General features: G+C 53.5%; 2 protein-coding genes across 7 annotated transcripts; both read left to right on the top strand.

Moving 5' to 3' along the window:
- The first annotated feature begins 913 nt into the window (after positions 1–913).
- Positions 914–2,932, top strand: Tmem141 (transmembrane protein 141). 4 transcript variants are annotated; one of them, XM_028868778.2, is made up of 5 exons: positions 961–1,107; positions 1,359–1,425; positions 1,613–1,696; positions 1,879–1,986; positions 2,492–2,932. In XM_028868778.2, exons 1-5 carry the CDS (start codon positions 1,054–1,056, stop codon positions 2,503–2,505), a joined length of 327 nt encoding a protein of 108 aa, XP_028724611.1. In that variant the 5' UTR covers positions 961–1,053; the 3' UTR covers positions 2,506–2,932. The 4 variants fall into 4 exon arrangements, with proteins under 4 accessions (XP_028724613.1, XP_028724611.1, XP_037060578.1 ...); XM_037204683.1 differs by having other exon boundaries at positions 1,018–1,107; positions 1,280–1,425; XM_028868781.2 differs by having other exon boundaries at positions 1,025–1,107; positions 1,266–1,425.
- Positions 2,933–3,964: 1,032 nt separating this feature from the next.
- On the top strand, positions 3,965–14,562 carry Ccdc183 (coiled-coil domain containing 183). 3 transcript variants are annotated; one of them, XM_037204691.1, is made up of 15 exons: positions 3,967–4,304; positions 4,930–5,094; positions 6,321–6,442; positions 6,832–6,909; positions 7,119–7,286; positions 7,969–8,073; positions 9,845–9,967; positions 11,467–11,592; positions 11,697–11,751; positions 12,197–12,297; positions 12,921–13,081; positions 13,332–13,500; positions 13,600–13,710; positions 13,784–13,880; positions 14,397–14,562. In XM_037204691.1, exons 1-15 carry the CDS (start codon positions 4,169–4,171, stop codon positions 14,513–14,515), a joined length of 1,836 nt encoding a protein of 611 aa, XP_037060586.1. In that variant the 5' UTR covers positions 3,967–4,168; the 3' UTR covers positions 14,516–14,562. The 3 variants fall into 3 exon arrangements, with proteins under 3 accessions (XP_037060587.1, XP_037060586.1, XP_028724609.1); XM_037204692.1 differs by lacking the exon at positions 13,600–13,710 and having other exon boundaries at positions 3,965–4,304; XM_028868776.2 differs by lacking the exons at positions 3,967–4,304; positions 4,930–5,094 and adding an exon at positions 5,692–5,862.
- Positions 14,563–14,600: the final 38 nt, after the last annotated feature.

Here is a 14,600-nt window from a genome sequence, read left to right on the forward strand (position 1 = left end):
GTGCTTACCATACAACCACAAAGACCTGAGTCCAACCCCCTCCCTCCCCTCACTTCTCTGAAACAGGCCCTCAAGTTTAGCCCAGACTGACCTTGAACTCAAAATCATCCTGCCTTCACCTGCCTTCACCTGCCTTCACCGAGTGCTAGGATGACTCGGGTGCACACCACAGCCGGATCCTCGACACACTTTTTACCCAGGCATAAACATCTGGCAAACCCTAACTCCACCCAAACCTGCTGTCCACGGTCTGAGCCTAACCCATGCAGAGTCCTGCCACAATCAGGCTATGCCGCCAACAGGGCTTCTAATCTGGAGTGAGGGATCTGCAGGGACACGGGAAGCCACACAAACCACTGCATTACCTGAAACGCACTTACTGGCCCTCTGACTCCAGCTCCTCTCATGCTCAGTTGGCAAAGTCGATATCAGGTAGTTCACCCACCTGTGTCCTTGCCCCCCTCCAGCTCACATACCGTCTAATAATCCCCCCACACACCCACAACCCCCTGCTCACACTTTCCAGAACGCTCAGCCCACCTGCTCCCCTCTGGGAGCCTCGTGGATGTCCTGGCCTCTCCCTGTCCAGCCTGTTCTGACCTCCTGTGGGCAACGAGCCTAGCTCTATGGACTCCTCCATAGGACCCCAGCCCCTGACACAGAACAGGCACCAGAAATGGGCTCAGTTGAACTTCTGGAATTCCAAGTCTCTACTTCGTTGTGACTTTTGGAGAGCCCTAACTGTAGTCTTAAAGCAAAGCCCCATCTCACGTAAGAAAAAACGACCACTGCGCTCTTGAAGGAGTGACAAAAACCAGGGCTGCTTTCAGAGTCACAAAGCCCCCAAATTCAACTCTAAGACTTGTGCCGGTCTTGGCGAAATCCAGTCCCTCCCCGCCCCGCCCACATGGGCTCCTGAGCTCCTCTAGGTTCCTCCCCTTAGGCGGGGCATTCGGGGACCTGACCCTCTCTGCTACGTTCTGCGCAGGCCCAAGTCTTAGGCCCCACCCCGCCTCCAGGCTGACTATCTTCCCTGGCGGAACCTGACCAACCATGGTGAATTTGGGCCTGTCCCGAGTGGATGATGCGGTGGCCGCCAAACACCCGGTGAGAAGGCTGGCCTCGGGTGCTGGATCTAGGCCTCCGAAGCTGACCTGAAGGCAGGGGGAGCCCCGTCAGGGGGCGGCGGAGGGGGGGACCCTCCTGCCATAGGAATAGAGACGCTGGATGAGTTTAGGGGAGGGTGGGATATATCCAGTCCCCAGTGTCCCTCTCCAAGGCCAGGTCGTGCCCAAAGGAGGAGCAGGAGGGAAGAAGGAAAGGGGACTGAGCCATGAACACCACCACCCTCATCCCAGGGTCTCGAGGAATATGCCGTGTGCCAGTCGAACGCCTTCATGAAGGGCGTTTTCACCCTTGTCACAGGTAGGCTGGTTCCAGGGGTCTTGGGGCGCAAAAAGATCACACCCAAAAGGAAAAAAAAATTGTAACCTGCTGCCCCACCCTGTCTGCCCAGAAGGTGGCGCCAAGTCATCTTTCCTGCACTGCAGGTGCTGTAGTCACCAAGACCATCACCTTGCAGGCTGACCAGTGGTTCCTTGGCTCTTGGCAGGCACTGGTGCGACTTTTGGCCTGCAGCTGTTCATTAAGCGGAAGTTTCCATACCCTGTGCAGTGGAGCTTCCTGGTGGCTGCCGGTGAGTTCTCCCTGGTGGGTGCCTAGGCCCTGAAATACATCCCTTGCCGGGGACTCTACAATATTGGTGTGTTTCCGATAAAGACCCGACTGTGATCCAGCCCCAGTGATGGCTGGAGCTCACGCACAGGGTGCGGAAGCTGAGGTCCCCAACCCACCACCCTCCTGCTTCCTGATCTCCAGTTGTAGGATCTGTGGCCAGCTACAGAGTGACCAGAACGGAGTCTCAGAAGTGCAGAGATCTCTGGCTCTTCCTGGAGACCGGGAAACTCCCCAAAGACGTGACCACAGGTGAGAGGGCCCCAGAGGGGCAGCAAGAAGTTTCAGGAAGACAAGCTCATGAGACTCAAATAGACTGGTCCTCTTCCCGCCAGCCAGTCTTGTTTCCCCACAGAGGGGCTGAGGCTAGAAGGTTGAGCAGTGCACACCTGGAGGAAGATCCAGGAAATTAGGGTGACCCTGAGACAGAGGGAAGGGCCTTGTAAGGTGTGGGACAAGGCACAGCAGTTACACCGGCAACCCAAAATAGTTGGGACTGAGACCCTGAAACCAAGTGGGTGGCCCTCAGGCCTGCTTGTCCTTGGTACAGAACTCAGATTTTTGTTTATTTTGTTCTTCTGAGGAAGGGTGCGTAGCCCAGGCTGGCCTTGAATTCCTGCTTCTACCTACTAGGCTTGAGATTATAAGCCTGTGTAACCACACCTGACCGAAGCTCCGTTCTTGTCATGATAGATCAGGGTCAGGGGCCCTCAAAAACCACAGACATGAATCAGCTGACTCCCTTTGCCTCTTACAGATCATCCCAACTAGAAGAGCTCTGGCTGCTGGGTGTGGAGGAGCTGAAGCAGGGAAAATCCTGGGCTTTGACACCATCTAACTCCAGGCTGGTCCTTCTACCTCACCACATACACAAACATGGAGTGTGTATGGGCAGGCCTACCTGACAACTGTGATGACCACTGCTGCCCCAAATCCAGGACCCGCCCAGGAGTCCAGTTCAGAAAAGGGCTTGAGAGATTGGGGGTGGGGGGAGGGGTCTCCTCCAGAGCATCAAGAAGCCAGGATATCAGAAAGGGTTGTATCCTGTTACACACAACTGTGGGGGGTAGCAGCCTGCAAGTGGTGAAAGACTTGTGTATTTTCTCTGGTGCTTTGGGGTCCTTTGGGGACCTCTGTGCCTCAAGTCCATGGAGAATTGTGAAGGGTTGTGGCTAATAAACGGCTTGACCTTTTCCCACCTGAGCTCTAAAGCCATTAAACCAGGGTCGGTGAGGTTGTTCGGTGGGTAAAGCACCTGCTGCTAAGCCTGATGACTGAGTTTAATCCCCAAGAACCACATGATGGAAGGAGTAACATCGCCCACACATTGTCCTCTAATCTCTACTGTGGTATATGGGTTCCCGTTACACATGCCCAGGAACACATGAAATAGATAAATACAGGTGTAATAATAAAAAGAAAGCCGGGTCGGTGGTGGTGGTGGTGGTGGTGGTGGTGGTGGTGGCGGCGGCGGCACACACCTTTAGTCCCCGGACTCGGGAGGCAGAGGCAGGCAGATCTCTAAGTCTGAGGCTGGCCTGATCTACAGAGTGAGTTCTAGGATAGCCAGGCCTACACAGAGAAACCCTGTCTCGGGAAAACAAAAACAAACAAACAAAAAGAATGTAGGGATGAGAAGATGTGATCGTGCACCTCTGTGGCCACACAGCTGACACTGGAGGACATGCGAGAAGTTCCTAATGCAGAATCCCAGAACTGGGTGGATGTTCCTTCCAGCCGTCTGGGCCATGTAGTTACACCAATCCTCTCCTCCTGGAAGTCTGCAGCCACACAACACAGGCAGAGGAGCAGAACAGAGGTAGGAGCAGCCAGAGCCCAGGCAGGGCTTGGGCTCAGTGAGGCCCCTTCTCCAAGGAACAAGCAGCAGAGCTACAAAGGGAGAGGGGTAGACCAGCCCCATTCAAAAGAACGGAGATGGTCCCAACCTTGGCATCAAACCAGGAGCACAAAGACGTGGCCTTAGCCTGCCCCTACACCTCTACCGAGCTTGTCAATTGGATGGTCTGGGAGAACAAAGCAGTGGGCAGAGTGGCAGCGGGCCTCACATCGTAGAAGCTTGAGCCAAGTTAGTTTTCTTATAGAAATCTAGGTAGGTGGCCTATCAGTGTGTGTGCTGTTGCCAACAACACACCACAGACTTGGGCAGATTATAATAAAAAAAAAAATTGTTTTATCCCATGGTTCTGGAGGCCCAAGGTTGTCATTCTGGCAAAATCTCCCAGGTCATCACATGACCAGAACCAGCACACACATGTCGCTTCCTCTTCCTATAAAGCCATCAAGGTTTGACCATGGTGGCTATGCCCTGGTAACTTAAATTCTCATCACCTCTCAAAAGCCCTACCTTGAAGGACACAGTCCTGTTTTCTACCCTCTTAAACCTCACAATGGGGTGGGGGTTTAAGACCCCAGCATGAGCTTGGGAGGACAAGCCATCTTCAAATTCCAGCCATGTTTTAAGAGCTGTGCTGAGGTCAGGGAGCCCGGCTTCCTCCAATCTCTTCCCTGTTGTAATGGCGCCCACTTCTCGATCCAGCTCATCATGCCAGGTGGCTCCACCAGCGCCAGCCGCTGCATCTTCAGCCCATTTAACCAGAAGAAGAAAGAGGGAGGCGGGCAGTTCTTCCACCATGTCTGTATACACACTCCTGACCAGGACTAAGTCACATGGTACATCTACTGGAAGGAAACCGGGGAAGGCAGCCTTGCTCTGGACAGCCATTTGTCCCATTAAAATTCAGGAGTTCTGTATCTGAGGGAAAAGAGCCAATACCAGGGGATGTAAGTAGATTCTGCCTCAGCTGGATACCAAGCTGGACCACCAAAAACTAGGGAGGTAAGGTGAGCAGCCATGGCCATAGCAGGTCCTTCCAGCCCTCTTGAGGATGAGGCATAGACCAGAAGGGAGGCAGGGGGGTGAACACAGAGTTCAGACTGGACAGGAAAGTGGCTAGAAGGTAAAGAATTCATGTGACAGGACATAGGAAAATCAAGACGAATGTGTCCTGTGTTATACACATGTTCTACCTAACCCCCCCCCCCATAAAGTCATACACTGAAGTCCTAACCCACAGGACCTCAGAAGGCAACTACTGGAGATGAGCCCTTTAATGAAGTGATTAGGGCTAACTCACGCTATGGGGACTAATCTAGTCTTTCTGGCATCTTTATAAGAGGAGATCAGGACACAGATGGGCACAGAGGGCCACCCACATGGGATCACAGGAGCAGAAAGCATCTACAGCCAAGGGGAGACACAGCAGAAGAACCAGCCATGTAACACCCCGATCCAGCCTTCTAGTCCCAGACCGAAGACTAAATGCACTAAATGTCTGAAAAGTAAGCTACCCGCCGGTACTTAGTTATACAGACCCACGCAGGCGAGGTTGCGGAAAGTGTCTGTCTCACGCACCCCACGGTGTTCTGGGCTGCTGATTGCTCCTGGAACACTGCTCTAAGGGAAGGGGTGGGGTATAGATGTGTGGACTTGCTTCTGCTAATAATTTGTGATCCAAGGTCCAGGGGGCTGAGGGAGGCAGGAGTCAAGCAGGGTGGCACCAGACAGGCTGGGGAAGTTGGAAGAGATGAAACAGTGATGGGCAGAAGCTGGGGTGGGGTACCAGGTCACCCAGTGCCTGGGCTTTGAACTAGGAGCTTGGGGAGAGAGGTCTCACCAAGCACTGCTCTGTGGTCCTGGGAGCAGGGGAGGGGACAAGCAGGGCAGGGGGGCTAGTGGGGGAGGTGTTATACTAAGCCATCAGAAATTGCCCACCACCACCAAGAGGTCTCTGGTGTCCAACAGAGCTCCTAAGCAGCAGCCTCGAGACTCATTTCCCTTAGGACAGGCACCCAGAAGTGACCTTGAGAAGGAAATTCTAGAAGGATGGGATTTCAGGGTTCCCTGGGCATTGAGAATCTTGGTCCCATCACAATGACCTGAAATTCCAAGGACAATCTCAGCTCCGGCTCAGTTGAGCTGGCAACTTCACAGGGAGGGTGAGAGGCACACAGGACCCCTGGAGGACTTTTAGGCCACCATGAAGGTTCACAATGAAGCAGCTGTGGAGGCACAAATACAGGAACTAAGGACCATCACCCGGCTCCAGGGTGAGCCTCCCACCGGGGACTGCCACTCGGGCTTGCCAATAGACAACTTGCCATGCACTGACCCAGCCAGGCCCCCACAGTGGGCAAAGGTCACAGAAGGCCCCACCATGTGAGGGGAGCTCCAGGGAGATTTACACATTTACCACAATATTGTTTCAAAGTTAGAGGGATTGGAAAGGGATCTGCCTGTTTCTAGACACGGGAACTCTGAAAGAGACAAGGGTTTCCCATCCCTGGTCTTGGCCTCACCCTCTTTACTGCCCTGCATCCAACCCTGGAGAGCCTTGTAGATTACCCCTTAGAGCAGGGAAGCCTGGGTCTTCCAGAACAGGGAGGGGGAAGAGGTCGCCGAGGCAATGCCATATTCCGGGACAAAACATCTCTGGATGTTTTGCTGAAATTCTCAGCCAGTGCTTTGGCCTACCATCTGGTAATCTTGTTCCCTCCATCACCTACAGAACAATGCCGGGCGCTCCAGATGCAGGGCGTGAAGGAGAAAACAGCACAGAACAAGGCCACAATGAGCCTTCTGCGCAGCAACCTCCGTCGAGGGGCCCACGAGTGGGCTTTGGCAAAGAAGGTGCAAAAGCCCCACCCCCTTCGCAGTCTGGGGTTAGGAGGTGGTGGCCCACTTAACACAAGCACACAACCTAACCCTTTCTCTGGACCAGAAGGCTTGTACTTTTGTGACTGGTGCCCAGGGCAAGTTCCCCAACATCCACCCGGAGTGCTTAGCACCTACAGTAGCAACTACCTTGGACTCGCTGACTTCCTTTGGGGGCCCCATCACACCCGAGCAGGGATGGCCCTGGAGGGGTCCTGCGTGTTCTGCTCAGGGGTCCCAGGACCAATGGTCTCCTTGCTGGGCTAGCGGCGAGTAAAAGGTCCTGGGGGTTATGTCTGAGTACATCAGTGCCCAGGGGAACGCAAAAGGGCCAGGCTCCCAGCTCAGCCGCTGCCGCTCCACAGTATGACCAGTGGACCATCTCCAAGGCCTGCGCGAAGGATGCGTCCATGAGGCTGGCACACTGCCGCAGTTCTATGGAGGTAACGAGGCAGAGGGGAGGGTACCTAAAGGATCCCTGGTCCCTCTCAGCCCCAGTCCCTGAGGCCCGCCCCAAGTAAATGTTACAAGGCCGGCGGAAGGCGAAGCGCGTGTTCCCGTGGGGCAGCTGCGGGTCCCCGACCTGCAGCCTTCCTGGGATCCCCGCAGCGCTCCCTCTCGCACCCACGCGCGGGCACCCTCCTGGACCCAGGTGGCTCGGGAGAAGCTGCGCAAGTACGTCTTCGACCGTGTGAATGCACACAACGTGCTGATTTATCTGGCTCGTCGACGGGGACAGAAGCTAGAGAGCTTGCAAGGGGAGCTGGCCAGCCTGCGGAACCAGCCAGATGCCACTAAAGAGGAGCTAAAGCTGCTGCAGGTGCCCGGGGACCGGGCGGGGGCGAGGCTCCGGCGGTGCGCCCGAGCTTCCGGGAGGGGCGGGACTCAGCAAGCATGACTCCGAAAGGGGTGGGTCTGCGCCGGAGGATGTGGAGATTCTGTAAAAGGGACGGAGTACCACCTTCAGACAGGGGTTCTGTATCAGAGCTGGACCGCTGATTAGGCAGGGTTCTGCGGGAAGGACGTCTCGGTTTGGTGAGGGTCTTTGTAAGAGGAAAAACACTTTAGCAGGTGAGACAGGCCTCCAACGGAGGGGTGGGACTACATCAGAAGGGTGGGGCCTCCGGATGGACAAGACCCTTCGGTTAGTCCGTGCCCTTACATGGCTGTGTACAAACAGGAAAACTTTCTAACAAAGAGCAGAAAACCGATGATCTGAGGTAATGTTTTTATCACACAGCTGTAAACATGAAGTTGGGAATCAAAGCCATTTTACACATGGTGACCGGGTGGTGGTTAAGATGTACAATAATGACTTCGTCTGCAGGGCATGGTGGCAGGGGCAGGACTAGGGGAGCCCAACACCCTTGTGTGAAAGCCCAGCCCGCCACCCTGTGCCCTCCTTGGGCAGGGTTCGCCCCTTCACACCTGATTGGCGGTTGTGGGGAGGTGGGTCTTGTTACCAAGCCTTTTCAATGATCCAACTCCACCACTACCATCAGGTTATCCGCCAGCTGGAGAACAACATTGAAAAGACCACGATCAAGATCACCACCAGCCAGAACATCCACATGCTGTACACAGACCTGCTGGATTACCTGAAGAAGGTGAGCCCCTCACCCAGGGAGCCCCACCTGCAACTCTATTGCAAGCAGCCAGCAAAGCGGCCCTAAAAGTATGTGGAAACTGCTTAGAGAACGTCATTTTTGTTGCTCCACACAAGCATATTATGGGGTAGACCCATTTGAGGGGCTGAAGCCTGAGCATGGTAGCATGGTCTGTGAGCTCAGCACTCTATAGGCTAAGATGGGAAGATTACATATTCCAGGCCAGCCTGGGCATCTCAAAAACAGATGCAAATCATCACACACACACACACACACACACACACACACACACACACACACACACCACAAAACCACAGAACTCTTTCTTTCACATATTAAATAGTTTAGTTTGGGTCTCTGAGGGTCAGAGGTGGGCTGTACTCCCCTCCCAGGAAGTCTCCTAACCTGGTTTGGGACAGACTCATCTCCCACCTCCCGAAATATGCTGAGCACACAGCTTCCTGCCCACTTTGGATCTGGCTACCCTGCTTTCTGTATTGGGAAGCCAGGAGGAGGCAAATTCTGGCCCAGGGAAGTCCCAGGGACCCATGGCCGTGTATCTCATTGAGCACATTCCCAGTATGGCTCCCATAGAGCAGAGCATCTGCAGTGGAAGTGAGGGAAAAAGGGCTTCAGGGCAGCAGGCGACTGAAAGCAGCGTGGTGGACAGGCCTGGAGAGGTGGCCAGGAGAAAGCCCTAATGCCTTTGCCCTGAGGAAGGGAGGTAAATGAGTGACATGGCATCACTGGAGAGAAAGCGTTGGTATGTGGGCAGATGCAGCAGCTTTTCCCCGCTGGGCTCATATCCCTCAGCCAGGATCTCAGCATCATGCTCTGGTCTGTCCTGCTTACCTGACCCTAGTGCTGGAGGCTCAACTGGAGGCCCTGCCCACCCTTCCTTCCTTTGTCCACCCCTCCCCACACTCCTTCACCTGCGTGTTCTTTGTAGAACTTTCTCTCCAGGACAAACATACTTGAATCAAATCCCCATATCCACATTTTGTAAAATCTGCAAAGACTCAGCATGGGCAGGTTTTAACAACAAAATATCGATAGCTAAGCGTCCTTGCCCACGATGCACCTAGCCTTGTGCTAAGTACGCTATCTTATTTCTCCCTGCATCCTAACAGAAACCTTCCAAAGAAGTCAGGACCGCCTTAGAAAGGCTAGGTGTTACCCCACAATCACACAGCTAGCTGCTTAGACGTGGACTTTGCTTTGAGCCCTATCTGGCTCCAAGCCCATCCTTCAAGCCTTTCTGTTCCACTTCAGACCAAAGATGCCCCCCCAAGCAAACCCTCCTGGAGGTTTTTTGTTTTTGATTTTTGTTTTTCAAGGCAAGGTTTCTCTGTCTAACAGTACTGGCTGTCCTGAACTCTCTTGGTAGACCAGGCTGGCCTCAAACTCACTGAGATCTGCCTGCCTCTGCCTCCTAAGTAATGGGATTAAAGGTGTGCATCACTAATGCCTAGCTCCCTCCTGGGTTTTTTGGTTTTAGAGTTGGCCTTTGCTGAGACCTCCTCACACCCTCTTGTCCTGGGTAGTGAGAGTCCATAGGTCACCAATGACTTTCCATACTAGAACAGTTCTTTCTCCTTCTCTGTGACTTGCCTAGAGGCTGGGCCACATCAGAACCTCTATCCTATCCCCAGAGCTCACACAGTGAAGGATGGAAGAGAACCAGAGGGCTCAGGAAAGCCAGCAATAAGGTATGATGGCACCAAAGGAGCCCATGGCTTCATGACCTTGTTGCCTTTGCCCATCCTGATAGGTGCTGGCAGGCTACCCCACAGAGCTAGACAAACTTCAGAACCTGGTGACCAACTACTGCTCGGAGCTGTCAGATATGACAGTCATGTCCCAAGATGCCATGATGATTACTGATGAGGTCAAGGTGAGTCCCAGGATTGGGGAGCCGTCAATAGCTGGATCACCTGATCCTGTCTTGTTCAGGACCTATCTGGACGTTCTGTGCCTACACTACCCATCATTGTTAGCCTTACCAGCTGATCTGCTCACCCAGGGGACAGAGAAAGTCAATTTGGGCACAGAGGCCATAATAGATGTGGCCAGGACAATGGGCATCTATTCACCTTGTCACTACCAAGATCCCTGTCTCTAGGGAGATAGGACTAGGGAGGCCAGCAAGCCCCATCCTCCCGAAATGGGCAATTCTTCTAGTAGTCCACCTCATCATATCTAGTTCAGTATGGCAGACAGAGGCAAAGGGTTTCAGAAGTCTCTAGGGTGGCTTTCCAAGGAAATATGCTGGAATGGGCTCTGAAGGACCAGTGAAGTCCAGAGGTAATTAGAGCTCAGGAGGAGAAAGGGCAGAAAAGCCAAAGCTGTTGCCACATGTGAGTGCACAGAAATTGACATAGCTTCCCTGCATGAGTCAGTGGAGGCTACAGCATCCTCAGCCTTACAGCCTCGGAGAACACAGAGGGACACGTGACCACACTGTGCTTTATGCCAGGTGTGGTGGTGCACGCCTTTGATCCCAGCACTCAGGAGGCAGCGTCAAACAGATCTCTGATTTCGAGGCCAGCCTAGTCTATGGAGTGAGTTCTGGGACAGCCAGGGCTACACAGAGAAACCCTGTCTTGAAAGGAAAAGGGAAAAAAAAAACCCACCACAGATTGTGGGGTGTTTGTTTGTTTGTCTTTAGAGACAGGGTTTCTCTGTGTAGTTTTGGTGCCTGTCCTAGATCTCGTTTTGTAGACCAGTCTGGCCTTGAACTCACAGAAATCCTCCTGGCTCTGCCTCCCGAGTGCTGGGATTAAAGGTGCGCACCACCGCCGCTGCCCGGCCAGATTGTGTTTTATAATAGCACACATTAACTTCAGGTGCCAGAAGGTGCCAGAGCAGAACTACTGACTGTGTGGCCAGGCCAGTAGTAGAGTGGGGGTGGCCAGAAGTAGACAGGGCAGGGAAGTCTTTAAGGGGTGACCACAGTGAGCTTTAGTGATAGGAGTGGGTGAGAGAAAGAGAGCAGGAAGGAAGGAGTGAAGGATGAGAGTTTTCAGCCACAAAAGCAGACTGGAGGAGAGCCCAGCTTTGAGAATTAAAGGGGTGAATTACTTTTAGATACGTTAAATCCAATTTAATGGGTTCTAAGTGGAATAGGCCAGGAAGCAACTAAAGGCAAGGGCCCAGAGGAAAGAAGAGAGCCTGGACTAGAGGGAAAGTCAGTAGGCATGTGTTAGCCAGGAGTCTCTGCACCACAGAGGCAATGGGGCTCCCAAGAGGACAGTGGGAGCCAGGAAGAAGAAAAGAATGGCCAGCTTCCTTCCACAATCCAATAAGATGAAGACTGAAAACTGGCCACTGGCTTTAGAACCACAGGAGGACCCTTGGTGGGGCAGTATCCCCATTGAATCTCTATGTCCCCAGAGGAACATGAGGCAAGGGGAGGCGTCCTTCATCGAGGAGCGAAGGGCACGAGAGAACCGGCTGAATCAGCAAAAGAAGCTTATTGACAAGATCCACACCAAGGAGACCAGCGAGAAGTACCGCCGTGTACATCTTAAGCCGTACCCCATGGCTCTCCTTACCCATGGGGGTGGGGAAGAGCTGGGAGGACCCTTCAGTTCTCATTCTCACCTGCTTCTTTCTCCCATCAGGGCCGGAGGGACTTGGATTTCCCCTCCAATCTGATGAGTATGGACACCACGAAGGGTGAGTCTCAGCTCCTTGCCTTGTACAGCCAAGGTCTCCAGTAGCCGGCAATGACTGGGACTGCCCGGCCAGGTACCATGAGGCCAGTGGTCACTAGGGTGAGGAAGACAGACAGCCCCTGCCTCTTCCCTGACTGTCCCTGAAGAATCGGAGAGCCTATGGCACAAGGTGGCTGCAGAGACGCTATCTCTAGCAGCTAGAGCTCAGCCACCCAGTGACATCTCAGAACTGCTCCCCAGAGCCACATGCTGCAATTCTGCTCCTGGTCCTTGTTTGTCCTTGAGTTTCCCAAGGTACTCTGAAGGGTCAGGCTGGGGAGAACAGGTACAGGTCACATGAGGGCACCCAACATCCTAGGGGTCTTCTCTGAAGCCTGAGTGTCTGTAAAGCCACCAGGTAGCCATTCCTACACACCGACTAGGCCCTCCTCCTCTGTTCTGCCCAGTGAGGAAAAGAGAAACTTCCATAGCAGATATGGAATACCAGACAGAAGTGACGGCTTTGGTGGAGAGGGTCAAATCTGCTGTACAGTGCTCCCACCTCTGGGTAAGTCTCCCTGGCACTGGGAGGGTGGCTAAGCTAGGCCAGGGCCTGGGGCGCTCTGCAAAAAGTTCACAAAGCTTAACCTCCCCTTGGACGTTCCCAAACATGATGCTCCCGAGCCTGGAAAAAGTCTGGATTTTTTGAGGTATGAAGATACCCCCAGCATATGGATGGCATGTTCCCACCATATCCTACGTACAGGACAGAGTCTGCCAGAATTTGAAAGTCCAAAGGCTAAGGACCTGGCCTCTCACCACAACTCTAGCCCCTTCCCAGGTTGACAGCCACAGTGAACAACTGTCATAGACCTACCTGAGTTTCCACTGTCGGGCCTTGAGCTCCCAGCCACAGCATCTTGACTGAAGGTGATACATGGTCTCTTCATGGTAGATGGGGTTGCTTACCCTCTGCCTGTCATGAAAGCTATGTATCAGGACATATACAGGTTCCCCTTCTGCCCAGCCCTTCATAAGCCTTAGCGCCCAAAAAGTATTCAGTGTCATGACTGGGCCCCAAGTACCAAGAAGCCGCACTATCCATTGGGAGGAGCCCAGGAGAAAGCAGGGCTATGAGGCCCTACTGCCTTTCAGGCCCACACCTGTTATTTTCTGCCCTGGACTGGTTAGGACATAGCTGGCCGCTTCCTGGCTCAGAAGAATACAGAGGAGAACCTGGAGCTGCAGATGGAGGATTGTGAGGAGCGGCGGACCCAGCTGGAGGCCCTGATGAAGAAGCTGGAACTGGAAGAGGCACTGCTCAAATTCCACCAGATACCCAGCTCTGCTGGGTATGTTCCCGGGCTGCTGGACGGCCCCGCGGGTACAAGCTTGATTCCCGGGCTGCTGGACGGCCCCGCGGGTACAAGCTAGCTGTACATATCGATTACCAATAGACCTGTGCATCTAAAGAAGAGCTAAGGACTCAACAGGCTTGAAGCTGACTTTATGAGCCCCTGAAGCTGATATAACCCCTGCTGCAGGACCCCGTGGGCCCTGAGTACTGTCCCGCTCTTACTGCTGTGCTTACCTCCTCCACAGCTTTAGTTCTATTGAGAAAAAGATGAAGAGCATGCTAGAAGAGGAAGAAGCAAGGCTCCAGCTGGCCCACAACAACATGACCAAGAGCCAGCAGCTGCTACTGGCCATTCAGACGGGCATTGACAACCTCTACATCCGGCTCATCGGCATCACCTTGCCAACTACCCAGGTACCAGCCCTGGGGGCGGGGTGGTGGTGGAGGGGGCTGCTGTGCACAGGGTCCTCGTGTGGGGCCACCAGAAAAACAAGCTGCTCCTCTGGCCTACAGAAACAATTATCAATATCTGACACCCTTGATGTGTATAGCAAGCTGGACTATTGCGAGGGGAAGCTCACATATCTGGCTGACCGCATGCAAACGCAGTCCAGAAATGAGGAGGTAGCCCTGGGCCATGGAGGGGTACCCGCAAAACCCATGTCCTCTCCAAGCTGATAAGGGTGCTGCCCTGCAGGTCGACGCAAAGGTGAAGGACGCCCTGGAATCATCAACTCTAAAGGAGAAACATAATACCAGAATTACCTTTGAGGACCAAGAGGAGGACATGATAGGTGAGGCCCTAGATGTCGGCCACAGGGAGGAGATGGAAAATGGGGAACAGGGACTACAGCTGGAACTAACGCAAGGCAAGAGATGGCATACACTGTCTGACTAGAGCATACTGGCAGACTGCGTGCTAAAGGGAAAGGTTTTAATAGAGGTGACAGAGGTTAACCTTTATGAGAATTTATTGTTTTTTTTTTTTTCTGAGACAAAGGGGCATACCATGATATGGGCCATAAGGGAGCTCAGACCAGACCTTTAGTGGAATTTCTGCCACAAAGGCAGGGCAGGATGCACAGAGAAGGATGGCTTAGTATGGGTGATCCTGGCATATCCTGGTTCCTTGGCACCTGGCCTTGGGTGACTTAGGGCAGGGGTCAGATCACAGAGGGTCTTCAGTCATCGGTCCATCTGTGAGATGAGCTCCAGACACAAGAGAAGGCCCATCGGAGCAGAAAAGCAAACGGGTAAGGGTGGGGAGGGGGGTGGGTCTCTGGAAAGTCATTCCTTTCTTGCCTGTGCAGAAACCTTCCAGTTTGCGGACGTGGACCATAGCTACGTCCCTTCGCGGGCCGAGATAAAGAAACAGGGCCAACGGCTGATCGAGGGGAAGCTCAAGGTGTCCAAAAAGAAGAAGAAGTAGCCCGGGCCGGGCTTTAAAACACAAATAAACATTTTTCCAGAACTACTGTAGAGAAAGGAGAAACCCACTGGACTTTGAGGGCGGG

This window comes from Peromyscus leucopus, chromosome 4, assembly GCF_004664715.2.
Source record: "Peromyscus leucopus breed LL Stock chromosome 4, UCI_PerLeu_2.1, whole genome shotgun sequence".
In the NCBI taxonomy this organism is placed as follows: Eukaryota; Metazoa; Chordata; class Mammalia; order Rodentia; family Cricetidae; genus Peromyscus; species Peromyscus leucopus.